Source organism: Silene latifolia, chromosome 8 (genome assembly GCF_048544455.1).
Source record: "Silene latifolia isolate original U9 population chromosome 8, ASM4854445v1, whole genome shotgun sequence".
In the NCBI taxonomy this organism is placed as follows: Eukaryota; Viridiplantae; Streptophyta; class Magnoliopsida; order Caryophyllales; family Caryophyllaceae; genus Silene; species Silene latifolia.
Genome location: NC_133533.1, coordinates 1,174,081 through 1,191,425, shown reverse-complemented (window position 1 = coordinate 1,191,425; position 17,345 = coordinate 1,174,081). Strand labels below are relative to the sequence as shown.

The window sequence follows — 17,345 nt, the reverse complement described above, 5'->3', positions numbered from 1 at the left end:
GTTACATAATGGTCCATATGCATTGGGGCCCAACTATTCATTGAGGGACGAATGGAATTGTATGTAGACCTGGTAAAATTGATCCAATCGATACTCGAGCTCAAGATCCAAAGTAGACCCGAATTTGGTATAACTCGACTCGAATATAAATAACTTGATATTAGTTGACTGAACCAAAATGATCCGACCCAACCCGATTCGACCCAAAGTCTACAGACTTGAAATTGTCCGAACCGATTCTGACCTGTTTGCTAGTTTAATTATATGTAGGATCGTAGGATAAGAACTTTGAGGTCCTATGAGACCTTCCTACAGATGAGTTTCCACTTTCCAATTGTCCAATACAAAACTGAAGATGTCGGAGCGTAGTTATTAAGACGGAGGTACAAATAGTAGCTTTCATATTCAAATCCTCGTTCCCAAATACAAGAATATCTTTGTGGCTCATTTTACAAAAAAAAATTAAAAAAAAATGGCCCACTACAAAGATATCAATGTAAGCTATTTTAGGTTAAATCACATTTATCATTTAACACAAATTCTCATTATAGACGGGAGATATCCGTTTATAGTTATAAACAGGTTAAATATTCACCCACCTTAAGTATAAGACAAGCAACAAGTTACATGGTGGGACCCAAAAATGTTACCACTCTAAGCATATATTTGACTCGTCTTTCACTTTAGATGGATATATCCGTCCATAGTGAGACTAGTTGATCATTTAAACACTTGTCAATCACAAGTTCACAACATACTCCTGCAAGGAGATAGATTCTCGTGGTTAAAATTTAGGTGAAATATCCAATGGTCTCTGAATCTCAAGATCAAGCTTCTTCAAGAGTAATCTATCGAAAGTTATTTATGGTTCGAGATTACGCTTTCTAGACTTCAAGCATCTCACATCAGGATGATTGACTCAAAAGGTCAATGCGCATGAAAGATAACAGCTGCGAGATCTCTCATTATCCAAATAAAAAATAATCAATATATAATCATATACATTCATGAATAGAAAGGTGATTAGAGCAATGACGATTAGATTATGAATGCATGATGCATGAAAACATGGGCACATCTAATTCAAATTTAAGTAAACGAACATACAGCTTCCTAACTACAAAAATCTGTCAATTACAGCTTGTTTTCAAACTATAGAACCAGTCTAAACTCATCAACTTTATTTATTTAAATAAATTCCTTAATTTATAAGGAATATTCCTTTAAATATTTAATATATTACCATGTACGGTTTGAAAACCCGTACATCTTACATAATCGATGACTAATTAAGCTAAAGAAATTAAGAAATTCAATTATCGTGCTAATCTAATTGTTTAATGAAATAAAAACTAGGTAAAAGACAAAGAAAAAAGTCTACGATTACGATTGATGAAAATATGTAAACAAATTAAAATAAAGAAGTTTTGTAACGTAGTCATCATGCACGAATTTGTTGTAATTTTATTGGTGGAGATAAAGCTCAGGTGAAAGTGGATTTTCACACTAATCCAAGACTAGGGTTTCCTACACATGAAATTTATAAATCATTTATAATAAGTTATTATAATTATATTGGTAAATTTCATCGTAAACCCTAGTTAAGTTTTGTGACGGGTATTCTGTACCATGAAGTCGAGAATTGATTGTATGTCCTATTTTCATATCATATTCCATCTTAGTCACGATACCTTTATCTTGTGAAACTAAGATATACATAAACTTTTTCCAATGATTAATGTATTTGTGTCAAATGAAAAGGTAGCCAGATATTAAATGAGATACAAAAATAAAACAGATCGAGAATTTGGCTCGTTAAACACATGGACTAGTTAAAGAATAAGAAAATAATATATTCGATCTCTTAATTTCAGAGGAGTTTCTTAATCTGCTAAGATTAAAGCGTTTCTCCCATTTGAGATTTCGAACTTCCACCTTAATATCATATCTCCGTACAAAGATAATTACAGGTTGAGGCAATATATCGAGTATAATATAATATAACATATGCTATTTGGCCAAGCTTAAAAAATGATTTTGTAATTGAAAAAGTAATAGCTTGGCCAAACATGGTAAATTAGAGAGTTTTAAAAGTGTTTTTGAGAAGTCAAAAACTGATTATTCACCCCCAAAAGGAGAAGTAGATATTTACTACTTCTACTACTACTTTTTACATAAAAAACCAAATAAGCAAACAAAAGTTGTATTAAAGTAGTTAGGCCAAACATATAAATTTTGTGAGAAACCGCTTTTACAAAAGTATGGCCAAACAACTAAAACTTTTCCGAAAAGTAACTTGTGAATAAACTCATTTTAAAAAGGAAAAGTCATTTTCCATAAGCAAGCTAAGGCCAAACAACACCGAGAAATAAGTCAACTAATTTCTCATGGCTAGCAATAATTTTTCAAATCCAAATGCCTCTTCAACTTATGCATGATCTCGTTGAAGAAGCTAAGAGGCATTATGAAATTGGACAGGCCGGAATAGAACATGTGCAAACAACTTTATAATTCGTACGGTGTGAAGACTCCACGCCGTCTTCAAAAACGACCTTAAAATGTGGCTCGTACAACTCAAGAATCACTCAACCATTTAAATATATAAATATATTAAAGGAAACTTCGTTGAAATTAAGATTTATCTTACAATATTACAACTATATTAGGTGTTTTTTATATATTTTTTAATTCTTTGATGTACGGCTTAGACTAAGTATGCAAATATAAACAATATGAATATTATTGTGTGAGTAATTTGGTCAATATTACGAGACGTGTTTCAAATCATAGAGGGTATGTATTTTTTTTAAAAAAAAAATTGAAACAAACCCTAAAATGTTTTAGGCTATATAGTTAAGACGGGTAATATACGCGCAAGTTCGGTTCTATTTAGTCAATTCATTTTAATTCAGCTTAATTCAATTTCATTCAGCTTAGTTAAATTACTCTCAGCTGAAAAAAAACATGGCCTAGTCCACAATTGTACTAGTATAATGTTTCATTTAACAAGATTTTTTTTTTTGCATATAATAATATGCAATTTGTGTACTTTTTATTTTGACTTTATTATAAGGATTCGACACTAGATAGTAACGAGTTTCGATATAACCCTTCATAATTCGCATACATAGTGTAATAAGTTCTGTTAAAATAACGGATCATTTAAAATGTATGTATGTAAGGAGGTGGTAATAAAACTCAGTACCGTCTAGTAATAACACCCTATTATTAAATACAAAGATTAAAATCTATACATATCGTGACTCGACGTAATTTATCCTAATTAATAAATAAGATGTGGAAGAAATAAGCAAACACGGAATTAACACGAAACATCATAATCAAGCCAACCGTGACAAATTTCTATTAGTGTATAATGTTGACTTATTTTATCAAAGAAAATGTACTACCTTGACTTAGCATTTTCTCACTTTTCTAATTGGACAGATTAATTGTTCCTTGTTTCAAACGTCTAACACTTTTCTTCTTGGGTCTTCCAAAATGGTTTGGACATATCACATTAAATTAAATTAATTAATTAATTGTTGAAATAGACAAAAGACGATCAACATCGAGTAATGCATGTCCCTTCTACCTCGTAGACTTAATTGATAACGTACATACGTTATCTTGACTTTAAAGATACACGTATTTTTTTACGAAAGTAACTTTCTTCTCGAGTAATGTAAGAACGTGCGTATATAGTGTATTTTTTTTTTAGACAAATGTGTACTATTTTATTAATAAAATAAAACACATTACACGATACCATTAACATACCAGTCTAGTGATCCTGCTTTACCTATCCTTCTATCTAGTACTATTTGTCGTCTTAAGTTTTTTCTGGTAATCTCCCCTATTACTAAGAGAATAAAAATTCTCTTAGTTTTCCCTCCAAAAATCATCTAGCTAAATAAGGTAACAAGTAAATTTTGTTTTCATTACATTATTATCTTTTCAATTAATATATTCTTATAATTAAACTCTAATCTTTTAATTAAAATTCATATTTATAACTTTTTCATTAAAATCCATAATTTATTATTCAATCATTTCCATTTTCATAAATATTATTCTTTATCAGTTACACTCTAAAATTACGCAAATCTACTTCTTATGCAGTTTTTAACATAATTATTGTCATCACTTACACCTTAAAATTACGTAAATCTGTTTCTTAATATTATTTTTTATTTGTTTTCATTTTCTACCTCTTAGTAAGATTATATTAGCACATTATAACATTAAAAGTACAATTAATTTAATGAGAATGTATCTTTATAAAACAAAACTAAAAAATACCGTGCTGTAGCACGGGGATCTACACTAGTTACCTAAATTTACGAAATGATTTAACGTCAAACAACAATGAAAATAGTTAAGTTCTGTTTGGTTAACGATAGAAGCAGATTTCAGCGAATAACGCTAGCAGAATATATATATGTATTTTTTTTTATTTTTATTTTTTGATTAGGTAAGAAAACTAGGTTGATCCTCTAGGGTAGGACCAACCTATCTCATCCTTTCGAATGAGGGAGGTAAGTTGAAGCCACCGGCTATCAAACCACCTCGAAAGAGTTGGACATGAATGTCCAACTGAAGCCATGAAGTCAGCAACCTTGTTGGCTTCACGAAAGTAATGTTTAATTATCACTTCATCGAAAAAATGAAGGTCTAATTTCACATCCTTAATAATACTAGAAATTTCCCACGGAATTTGCCAAGTACCTCGAATCGAGTTAATAACACATAAGTTATCACCCTCCACAATTAACTTTGAGATTCCTAAATATTTAGCTGCTAAAATACCTTCTTTTAAAGCAAGTGCCTCCGCAACAAGGATACTATTGGATCCGCACCTTTTTGCTCCCAACAAAACGACTTTACACGCTAGCAGAATATATGGTTAGTTGATTTTAGTATCAGATTTGACTATAAAATGAAATTAGCAGGATTAAAAGGGGAATTTGGTAATTAGCATATTATAGGACAATTATATTTTTTTTTTCAGGTATAAGTTGAATATGCTGCTAAAATATTAAATGCAGACCAATAATATGCTATCAGAATATGTCATTTAACAAATACATGAAAAATCTATTATTTAGATCGAAATCTACTAATTTTGTGCCATTAAGATTATCAGTAAAAGGATTACGAAAATTGTAGGACATCACAAAATTTTGAGACTTTAGTGGTCGATAAATTTATCCTAACCATGCTAATAAAATGATTGGACATATCACAAAATTTTCTGCCACGATTATCAATAAAAGGATTACGTAAAACAATTAAATTGTTATGAGAGATATGTTCTTTTAACAACTTTGTGAGATATCTCTCCTAAAAATTTTGGGAGTCTAAAGTTATTGATTTTTACTTTAATTATTAATATATGTATTTGTTTGGTATTTGTTAAAACTCACGAGGAAGAGTTCTACCGCTTTAATGATCATATCCGGCTCGAATCCAGACTTAACCGAATGGTATACCAAAAAGAAAATATGCATGGGAAAACAGAATGAAGAAAGAACAAATAGTTCTTGTATATATTCATATATTCATAAAACTGAAATAATTTACATCCACCAAAAGTATATCTATGGAAATCTGATCAAATTATTCAAAAACAAAACAATAACATGATCAAAGAATGAAGTTGTTTTCTATGAGTCTACTTATAAATCAACCCATAAACAAAAAAAAAGATTAAAAAAAAAAGTATGTATGAAGATACGTACGTGTAAGTAACTAAGTATGTAACTCACTCGTATAATCTTATCCTTCTCCTAAACCCTAATCTTTCTCAACTAACCCAAACACAACTCAACAAAAATTAGACAATAAGAACGTTTTGTCTATTCTGTTGCCGTCTTAAACGAGAATTTGTGTTCTATTATTTTTGCATGCTACTACTAGACGTGACATTTTTTGCATTATTACTAGTACTTGCACCACCACCAGGGTTTGCACCATTGTTATTTTCCGTACCTCGGCTGGCCCCACCGATAATTGACGTGATAGCGGCTGCTAGGGCGGCCGTGAAATTAGGGTCGGACGTGATGGCGGCCGTGGCAGCGCTCAATGTGTCGGCGAATGCCGGGTTTTGAGGCATGGAGGTATGTAGGCCAGAAAATTTGGATTGGTTATTATTATTATTGATGTTGTTGTTGTTAAGTAAATTTTGGCCAAATAATTGAGGCATAGATGCCAAAAAATTAGGGGCAAGTTGACCATTTGATGATTGAAATGGGATTTGTGGAATAATTGGTCTTTGGATTTGAAGAGGGTTTGGTGAATGTGTTAAGTCTAATGTGACAGTTGGAAAAGGAGCTGAGGCTGAAATTGTGGCCATGCTTGTTGAACAAGGTAATATGGTCCTTGCTAGGAAATTCGGGTTCATTAGTCCGTCACCACTTGGCATTGAACCCGAAAGTAGCATGCTTGCTGCCGCGGATGTTGTTGAGGCCATTGCCATGGCCGCGGGTGGTAATGGATGGTTGTGATTTCCTTCGTATGTTGTAATTAAGATTGTCCTGTCCTCTGCGCATCTTTGTACCTAAGGGAAATTGAAGTAATATTATTAGACATTTAGACGTCCATTTGATTTTAGTCGATAAATTGAAGTAAATTAAAACTAAGTTTAATTTGACGATAGTATATTTCAATCAGTAGGTTATATCATCAGAATACAACTGGTGATATAGTTTATGAGTTTTATAATAAAATTTTGATCTTTATAATTGAAGCAAGGCACATACTTGTTTGCGAACGGGACAACCAACGGCCATAGTGCACCGATAGTAAGCTCGAGGACACGGGTTTCCCTTGGCCATCTTTTGGCCGTATTTTCTCCATTGACATCCATCGCTTATCTACATTCAATCAAATTACTCAATTAATAATCGAATAACATAATAGTGTAAAATTGTTTTATATTGTATTCTAGCTACGTCATGGAGCTAATAATATCGAATAATTAAATCAAATTATTTTATTTGTCGCATTAATAATTTACATTTGCTTAATTTCCCTGATAAATTAAAGCAAACGTAAACTATTCACTAGGACAGTGAGAACATTAATAGGTCAAGTAAACGGAAAAGGCATAAACTTGAAAACTAACCATAGGTGCTTCTGAACGAGCTCGAACCGAGACACGAGCTTTCCTCATAGTAGCTTCAGCCGTAGTTTGTTCCACAGGACTATTAACCCTAGGACTATTTTCCAATCTCGGGACTTTGTTAGGCACCCAACCTTGATGATTGTCCGAGTCTTCGCGACCGTCTTCCCTACTTATTCCCTTGCCATGATCATACGACAATCCAACGTCTCTACTACTTGTATTCCTTGATGCCACCTCTATAGTGTTTTGTGGCGACCCAATTGATCGATCTAGCGTTCGATTGTCGTCCGACAACGTTTGAGACGTTAGCTCGTCCGTCTCGTTGTTACTACTAGGCCCTAAGTTTAGGAATTGGTGTGGGACAATATCTTTCTTTTCTTCTACCTTCCCTTGCATTATTGCCTATGTTATCAAATATATTTCATACTAATTAGATTATAAATTTTAATTCAAAATATATTATAATCTAGTTTATTCTCATATCGGTCCGATGAAAAAGCTAATTAATCAACATCAATTGTATGTAAATAAGTATTTACTAGTCTAATAACAATATTATAACTATCAGACTGTCTTATATGAGAATTACGATTATTTTTGAATGTTACAATATAAGTTATAAAAGCAAAATTTTGATTTTTCCTAAAACGGCTTATAATAATATGAAACGGAGAGAGTATATGAAATTAATTACCTCATGTGGTTGAATGTTTTCACCCTTTTGATGTTGTTGTTGTTGTTGTTGCAATAGAGATACAAGGTGCAATTGTAGGGCATTGTAATTTTGACCTACTTGAGTTAGCATGCTCTTCAATTTCTGATTTTCAGTGTTCATACGTTGTAGCTCAACGTGAAGTGCTGCTAACTGAAATACATGCATACATACACTATGATTAAAAGACGTTTCAAATCAACAACTCGTACTCTCTCAATCTCAATCATTTGTTTACCTAACAGCTAACGCAGGAAATAATCGAATTTTGCTTAATAAGTTACATTACCTCATTTTTTGCTCTTTTTTCTTCAGCATCCGAAGTTGCACCATCGTCGAGAGTAGATTGTTCACTTCCGGTGTTAGTTGTAAGGAGATGTAGACCGGTCTGCATATTAACACGAGATAATATAATCCGTATTAGTTGATAAAAAAACATTCTTTATTTCGATGAACATTTTAACTTTAGAAAGGAAAAATATAAGTTCATCATTTATGTTATTATTTCTTCTGTCTCAATTATTTTAATCAATAATAAACAAATAATTGAGACGGTGAAATATAAAATAACAATACGGCAATACCCCGTAAGGGTCACAATAATATGTACCAAAAAAAGGGTTACAATCAAAGTTACTACTCCCACATGTTGGAATAATATCTACAACATTAAATGCCAAAATTGAGCTTAACTACTTGTCTAACATCATTTATGTATTGCACAAAATAACATGTAATAGTAATACTAGCATTTTTTTTAATTTAGACTAAAATAATAGTAGCATTCTCATATATTAATTTTTTTTATTTTTTATTTAAAAAAAAAAGCTTAAATTGAAGTACAATTGTCTTAAGTTTGTCCATTTCATTGGAAATTTCATTAGAAATTCAAGTATTTTGTTCAATGAAGCTAGAATTGTCTTGATTCTTTCTATTTTACGCAATTGATGAGACAAAAACTTTCAAAAGTCATTATCCAAATTCCAAATTCATTAAAATTAAGTCGCCCTTTTGGACACGTAAAAAAAAGTCATATGATGATTACGTACAAAACATTTTAAACAAATTGGTAAACAAAATTAAGAAACCTTAACAAATTGGTCGACAAAGATGATTAATACTCTTGCTATAGAGTATTATCTATAGGGATTTTAAGTATGAACGACTAAATAAGTAAATGAAAAAGTCTCTAGATAAAATCGTCTTAAAAAAAAATTAAAACGGTTTCATAATAAGATTCTACCGATTAGATAACAACGTGAGTATGTGACTATCATCAGATGTATAGTTTATGTACTAAAATAAATTGAAAAAGAAAAAATAAAAGAAAAAGAAGAAGAAACTTACATTAACATCGAGGTGAGGTCTAGGATCAAGTGAAGAACAACTTTGATTAAGATCACGTGAACAATTATTCTCCTCTTTCACATGATTATTATGATGATAATTACTATGATTATGATTATTACCATGATGAAATGACTCATTTACCCTCTTATTATTATGATTATTAGAGAAGAAATCAACTTCACCAACCACTTTCTTATCATTCATCATCATACCCTTATGGTCATTACCATCATCATCATGATTCTTCCCATGCACATGATCATCATCTCCATTTCTTCCCATAATTAAATTACTTTTATTATTATTACTATTACTTTTACTAGTAAAAACACTAGATAATAAAGTTGAATCAACAATATTAAGCTTATTATAATTATAATTATTATTAATATTAGCAATATTAGTATTAATATTATTATTACTATTGTTTTTGTAATTTGATGAGCAAAGGAAAGTATTAAGACTTGAAGAAGTAGGGAGTTTTCCTGAGGATTCAAGGGCAAGTCCCCATTGGTCCATCAAAAAAAGATCGTCGTGTATGATTTAGTAAAATTCGTATATGAAATAACACCGGCCTTAATAAATACCGCGTAAATTTCTTGATTTTTATGTTAATGATGAGAAATTAATGGAATTTTGTTTGGTGAGAAATATAGAGAGAGAAATTGGAGAAGAAAATGGTATTAACAAAGTTTGAAGTCTTTTAACAGAAACAAAGAGGACGCCTATAAAAAGGGTTTGGAAATTTGGAACGTAGACTAATCTTGCTTTCTTCTTTTTTGAATATTTTCTTATTAGTCTTTCTTTTTTATATATTTTTTTATTTATGTTTATCTTTTTTCTTTGTCTAGGAATTTTATTATTTAATTAGATGATTAGAGACATTACCAATCAATTTATGTACTGCGTATGTCTTTTTTGAAAGGATACTTGTACTTGATAATATGTTCGTACACGCCTAGGCGCCTAGCTAGTTAATTACCTATAATCTTATTCAATACGGTTGTACTGGTATATCTGTCTTAAATTTAAAAAAGGGCAATACGATATATGAGAGAAAAAAAAAACGTAATGCATAGAGAGTAGAGACTAACAAAAAACTTGTCTCGGATGTACAACTGAAATGTTATTAATTTCACCAGTATTAATCTTAGAACGGATATATACATCTTAGAAGAGATCGACAAAATTAATTATATGTCCACTTCTCATAAATTAATTTTATTTGAGTTGGGTTTATAAATCAAAATTACAAAGAGTTGTATGAGGTGATATACTGATATATACTTCACTAATCTTTTATTTTACGAGATAAATCAATTATGCTAATAAATGTTACTCGTTGGGCTCTCTTTCACTGTTTGACAAGACATTTTAGATAATTTATTTGATCAACGCATCTTATTTGACTAAATTTTCAGCTACCTTATTTTGTTTTAAGTGTTTGTGTCAAATAGTTTATTTAATCAAATAAGCTAATTGAAATAAAATTATCCTTAAGGTAGCATTTGAGAAATTAAATAAGGTATCTGATCTTAGTTTTTATCTTCCTTTTTACCCCTCTGCATTAAATAATTCTTATATTATTTTACGTTATTTCACCAAAATCAGTAAATTTTTAGCTAATTTGTCAAACATTTTTTATATAATCAGTTGTTTTAACAACTCCTAATTTTCAATTACCTTGTCAGCTACATTTTCATATTTCATTTAGCTTTTGAGTTTTCATCACCTTTTCAGCTAATTTTACCAAATAAATTCCAATACCCTTTCTTTTCAAGCACCCATTCTCTTCATTTTGTAATGTTAAAACTTAAAATACACTGGTAGATAATTATTAAATAGAACGAATAAATTATATTTTACTTGGTGGAGTGCAAGAATAAAACATAGAGATTAATAAGATTAAATTATGTAAGAGAGGTGGAAAATGAAATAAAAATAATAAACGTCATTTGGTGCGTAAGAGTGAGGAAAAATAAAGAAAGAAGGAATAGAAAGGTGAGTTTCGTCTACAATTCGTCAAACAATAAGTTGACTCGTTCTTTCTTTCTTCAAAGAAATCCCGTACCTTACGGCCGGCTGCCACGTGATAATATTATTCCTCCCTATTCCTCATGTGAAATCAGGTAAAATTAGGGTTGGTGAATGGTGCCGGTTAGAATTTCAAAAAGTCTCTCTTAAGACGGCTAATCTGGTATACCTATTTTAAAATTAAAACGGATTAAATACATGATATTTTTGTATAGATAAAGATAAGTCTTTTGCTAATATTTAGGTATTTTCTTTTTTGTTTTATCTATGAAAGTGATAGCTATTTGACCTGTCTTAAGCTTAACACGGATAAAATTTAGACCTGGCTAAATTATCAACTAGTTCAATAGATAAACTCATTAAATCTATACTCCGATTTGAGTTCAATCTCAACAACAACGTAGTACCCTAATGACCCCGTTGCTCCCAAAAAAACAAATTGACAAATTGTATAGTTAAAGATTTTTCTTAGTATATTATAGGGCGTGTTATTTACGGAGTATAAATTTGTAGTAAGTCATGATATAGATGGATAACAGGGAAATAAAATGAATATCGTTTTAAATTTCAGTAATAATTTGTAGAAATTACACTATTGACCTTTTCTTTAGGCCTTCTCTTCAACTTTCTCTAATACACGATTAAAATATTTGTTTTACCCACTTTTTTTTATATTTGTCTAAGAAAAATAAGTTTTATTAGAGAAGGTTAAAAGAGAAAGTCGATAGCGTTTTTCTAATTTGTACAAGACAAGACATATTGAATAATGTATTTTTGTGGACCTTGTTAAACCAATCTCCATCTTGGTGATTGAATAACGCTACTGAAGTGAGACACGTACAATAAGTAGTAATCACACATACATTACGTTTCTTGATTAGCTTTGATAAAGATCTTTAATACACGTATGATAGTAAAAAGACTTGTATAAGACTCTGAGTGTTTAAAATCGTCAATTACTAACCTATCTAGCGTAAAATTATTTGTCGCAAAACATTAATGGTGGTTGTTTCTATATGATCGGACTTTGTCTTTGTGTATGATCTTATATGAACGGAATTTTTAAGACCTAAATCAAAGTTCGGTTATAAGGCTTGGAATAAACTAAAATAAACTGAACTGAATTTATAAGACTAGAACATGTTAGGAGATTACGGTATATTATTCTGATATACCGTAATCAGAATAATATCGATATTATTATGTTTACCACTATTAAGAGATATTATTATTATATTTAGATCTTTATCCGTACTATAAATACGGAGCTATTGTAAGTGTTGAAAGGACGAACGATTATCAATAATACTACGATTTTCTCTATGCTTTCCTTCCTCTCCGATTCTAATAGAACATAATTAAACATATTTATATGACAATGCTGAATTGAAACGAAGAACCGGGACATGTCGTAACAAAATTACACAAATTATAGTAATTGAACTATACTAACTTAAACTAAATTAAAATAAAGTGATTGAATTGACATTAAGTCCAGTGGTCAATGATGAGACATCCTAGAATGTATTAGGGTAAACAAATAACTAGAACAAAAGGGAAAGGATGTAATAGTTTTCCTTATAGGTAGCTATGTAAAACTAATAACCTCATTTTATATACTCCGTATTAGACTAATAATAATAGCAGTAGTAGTAGTATTATTATTATGAGGTTTAAATGTTTAATAAATAAATTTTTTGAGGAGTTCAGGTTCAAACCTCTCCAATTTAAGTACGATCTTGTGAATGTTTATGTACTTAGTTTATGTTATCTAGATTTCGAGTCTGTCACTCTCGGATGACTTGCCTATATACATAATTTGTCAGTGCGCGTCGAAGGTAGTGACCGTGGGTCCCGCCTCATCAGAAAAAATAATAAGAAGAAAAATAATAAGAAAATAAATAAATAAAACACAAATTCTTATCTCAGACAGCAGCGCTATTCATCTCAAATTTAAGAAGAATAAGTATCATACCGTTTTGTATATATATAACTATATAAGACCAGCATATTATTTTTCATTATATATATATATATATATATATATATATATATATATATATTACACAATGGTATATACTTGGTCACTTTTAAACTTGTAAATAAAAATATATCGGGTATATACGTGGGGAAGGGTGGGGAAAGAAAAGAGGATATGTAGAGTTGACTGGGCCCGCCAAGTAGGAGATGAAGTGCAGGCAAGGGCGTTGAAATTGATGGAGAGACGAAAATGAGGGACCCACGTTCTTGGATCTTGAACTTAATAAACTAAACTAAACAAAGAGTCAGAAATCAGTAGCAAGCTGAATACCTCATTACGTTGACTCTTTATATCTCTTGTTTCTAGCCTATGAGTGATATTTCTTCCGAGTGTGGGCCCAAGTCATATACATACATTGACTTCGTGTACTCTTGTCTTATTAGAGATTCTTAATTAAATATCCCAAGTAGAGGTGGTAATGGATCGGGTCGAGGATTGATTGGCTCACTTGACGAGTTTGAATCGACTTGAGTGAGGATCGGCCGAGGCTAGGTGTTGGCATCATGGTAGTCTGGGGTTGGGGAAGAGGAGTCAGGTTGGATGGATCGATGGTTGGGTTAGTCAACCGTAAACTAGGCTTATATATGTAAGGGAGCTTTTTTGTCCGGCAAGGATGGGTCAATGAATCGGTGATTTGATATGGCCAGACTGACCCGTTATGTCGGCCACCTTCAGCAAGAGTAAGTCTCGTAAACAAATTATTAATCTAGGGTAGTGTATGAGGGATTTGTCATTTTAAATTTTTCATGTTTCCTTTAACTCATTTTACACTATTTATTCACTTGGGTGTAAGAACTAAGAAATCTGATTAAACAAAGAAAACTAATGAGGAAATGTTATAAAAAGATAAAAGGGAATTCATTTGTTGGTAATGTAGAGCTTAATTAATCGTTCAAAACATGTATTTGTGACTGTATATATATGTTTTTATTGTAAATAACACTGTTATATTTTTGAGATGTTCTCTTTGTTTCACTTATCTATTTTTTTTAAATATTTTAATCAAAAATAAATAATGATTGAAATAGTTCGATTATTCATAATTGAGACTTTAGTGGTTGATTAATCGATCCTAATCTTGCTAATGAAAGTCCACTTTTCTACATGTCTACACATGGGTAGTGATGGGCTAGTATTTTCGTCATATATAAGACTCATATTGTAAGTCTTATTCTTAGTCTAATAATTCCAATCGTGTTAGTGATGTTTCAAGTTTATCAAGATTTTTTTTAAGCTATTATTAAATATTTTTCTTTGTGATGCCATTTAATATAAAAATTTCGAAGTTCAAGTTTTTTTTATAGTCTTGATAATGCCAAAAGCTACTACCTTCGTTTTGAGGACAAAATGTCGTTATTAATTATTATATACGTCGATTTCATCTGTCCTATTTTTATTAATTTTCGCGTTTTTCACTGGTGCAATGCTTCATTTTAAGGTTTATCTAACTCAAAACATTTTATGGCTTTTGAATATTCCAAGGGTTTATTAGAGGTGTTTTGATTTTGAACTTTATTAAGTTTGTTCTCTATTATATACTCTGTATTTCGTTTTAAAAAGGTACCTGATTTTGTTCTGCTATTTTTCGTTTATTTTCAATAACTTGTAAGTAATCACTTACCATTTTACCTTAATATCATCATAGAAAAAAGATATAAATCACCACCATGGCACCATAAGTTATAACCTTCAATTATAATTTATGTAAAACCATTTTACATGAGATTAATTGGTAATAGTAGGGTGCTTCATGGAATTTTCAAAACACGATCATCATAATATTTTTTTTCCCGTTTCATAGTCTATAGCTTTTTTTTTTTTTTTTTTGAAATACAATTATTTCATCATCGGAATCATCGACACTTCATTTTTTTTTTTCATTTTTTTAATCCCTAAAAATTGTTTTGTAATCCTAACTCACCATTTATGTCTGTTATGACAGAAGCAAGAAAGAACTGATAAAAACAATAAAGAGACAAACGCACAGATTTACGTGGTTCACTAACGGTGTGTTAGCTACGTCCACAGGGCAGAAGGGAGAGAGTTTTATTGATATGTGAGGAGTTTTGATTCTGATTCGGAAGGTATGATCATTGCTAGGTAGAGGCTTAGAGAGTTTATATAATACTCTCTAAACCTAATACAGAATGACCTAATAAAGGCTCAAGACAGACCTAGCCCAATAACAGATACGGATACCGTTTAAGTTGACCCCCGCATAGTTATTCGAAGCGGCGGTTAACAGAATCAAGGCACAAACCCAACCATGTCAATGGCTGTAATTTGACCTACTATACAAACAATTTAACCTTTGAAAAACCCTATCAGATGTGGCCTTAATTCAACTCGAGACCCGTAAGAATTGGAATTTTGTATTGAAATCGAGCATAAAAACAAAAACAAAATGACAATTAGTGTATGAAACTGATATTACGCATGCAGCTTGCATCACGAACTATTGTACTCCGTATGTAATTTGATTATATTATTAATTATTAGTGTTAATAGAAAGTCACTAATTCAAAAGTTACGGCAATGATCGATTGACTAACTATAAATTAGTCACATTTACGTGCAAAATTAGTATGAACAATTTCCTCATGTTATATTGACTCTAAGGTTGTGTTCCGAGTAAATTCCAAGAAATGATTTTAGCCATTATCTACTCCCTTTGACTAGACAGATTTTTACGTTTGTTCAACATTTTCTTCAGTAATAAAAACCTGTAAAAATTTTCTTTGAATAAAATAGTTAAATATATCAGAAAAACCAGCTCATGATGACGAGGCATGGTTATTACTCCCTCTATAGCTATCTACTACTCCTTCTGTCTCGGTCATTTGTTGTCCTATTCTATTTTGGGTGTCTCAGTCATTTGTTGTTCTTTCTATTTTAAGAATAAATTTGATGAATAATTTGATCATTCACACTCAATTTGTTTCACTTGTTATTTAGTTGGGTCCTCCTCCTTCCTTGGTCTTTGTGCCAAAAGCAAAGGACAGACATTGACCAGGATAGAGGGAGTATTAACTAGTAAATTTAATTTTAAGATCATTTTATGTTAAATATATTAATAAGTTACAAAACTTATTATTAATACTAGTGTGTATTTGTGTATGGAGCATAATACGTATAGACAGTGACAGAGCCAGATAGAGGCTAGCAGGGGCGGAATAGCTAATACAGTAAATTACTGAACCTTTCGATTGAAATTTTAGATTTTTTTAGTTACTTTATTACTTAATAGTTTGCCCTCGCTGAAATAAATTTCTCGCTCCCAGCGTTCAATCCTGACTTCGCCAATGGTAGGACCTTTGACACATGTAAACTGGTTTCCTAGTAGATCACTTTGAATTCAAAGAACACAACTTTATTATGAAAAGAGCCGTAAAGTTGAAACCATGGTCGTGATTTATGTTAATAAGGTAGTTGGTCGTGGATTATGCATGTTCAGCTGTTATAACTTATAAAGATAGTCAAAGACAGCAGCCATGCATGGAAAGCTAGTAGAATTGTCGAGGCAATTCCTGGAATTTTAAACTTTCTTGTGGGAATTGAGAATTATCAATTATATGGGATTTCCCTCGTTTGCAATTCTTATTGATGCTTTTCACACCTTTCACCGTCAAAACAATTTCTAATTTTCTACTCCTAAAGTCATAATGTTGGATTTATACCTAAAAATGTTAGTTGTCATTTCGAACAGTTAGTAGGAGATCTTCTGAACCGTACCCTAACAGTTATGGATATCATAACTATTTCAAATCTGAGATATAAAATCATAACTTTGTTTACATTTGCTTTTATCTTTTTTCACTTGTGGTATAACAGCTAATAAAGATTCTAATTAACTAATATAGTCGTATATATGTCTAATATAGTTCGTTAAACTATTAATAAATGAGATTATCGTACACATGTAACATTATTCTTATTTTAGCTTTTGTGTAAAAAAAAATTTACTTATAAGTGATCCTTATTCATGAGACCTTTAAAATGGTTTTGTTATGTATAACAGTTGCTAAATAAAGATTATCGGCATCTATTTGTCAATTGATGTTACTATCATATAGAGCAATTGT

The 17,345-nt window shown here is 31.0% G+C and overlaps 1 protein-coding gene across 1 annotated transcript; it reads right to left on the bottom strand.

Moving 5' to 3' along the window:
• Window positions 1-5,645: 5,645 nt before the first annotated feature.
• Window positions 5,646-9,994, bottom strand: LOC141595937 (putative WRKY transcription factor 31). Its single transcript, XM_074415900.1, has 6 exons — window positions 9,186-9,994; window positions 8,128-8,226; window positions 7,821-7,991; window positions 7,127-7,528; window positions 6,762-6,875; window positions 5,646-6,559 (listed from the first exon to the last, which is right to left on the bottom strand). The coding sequence occupies exons 1-6, from the start codon at window positions 9,705-9,707 to the stop codon at window positions 5,897-5,899; spliced, it is 1,971 nt and encodes a 656-aa protein (XP_074272001.1). The 5' UTR covers window positions 9,708-9,994; the 3' UTR covers window positions 5,646-5,896.
• Window positions 9,995-17,345: the final 7,351 nt, after the last annotated feature.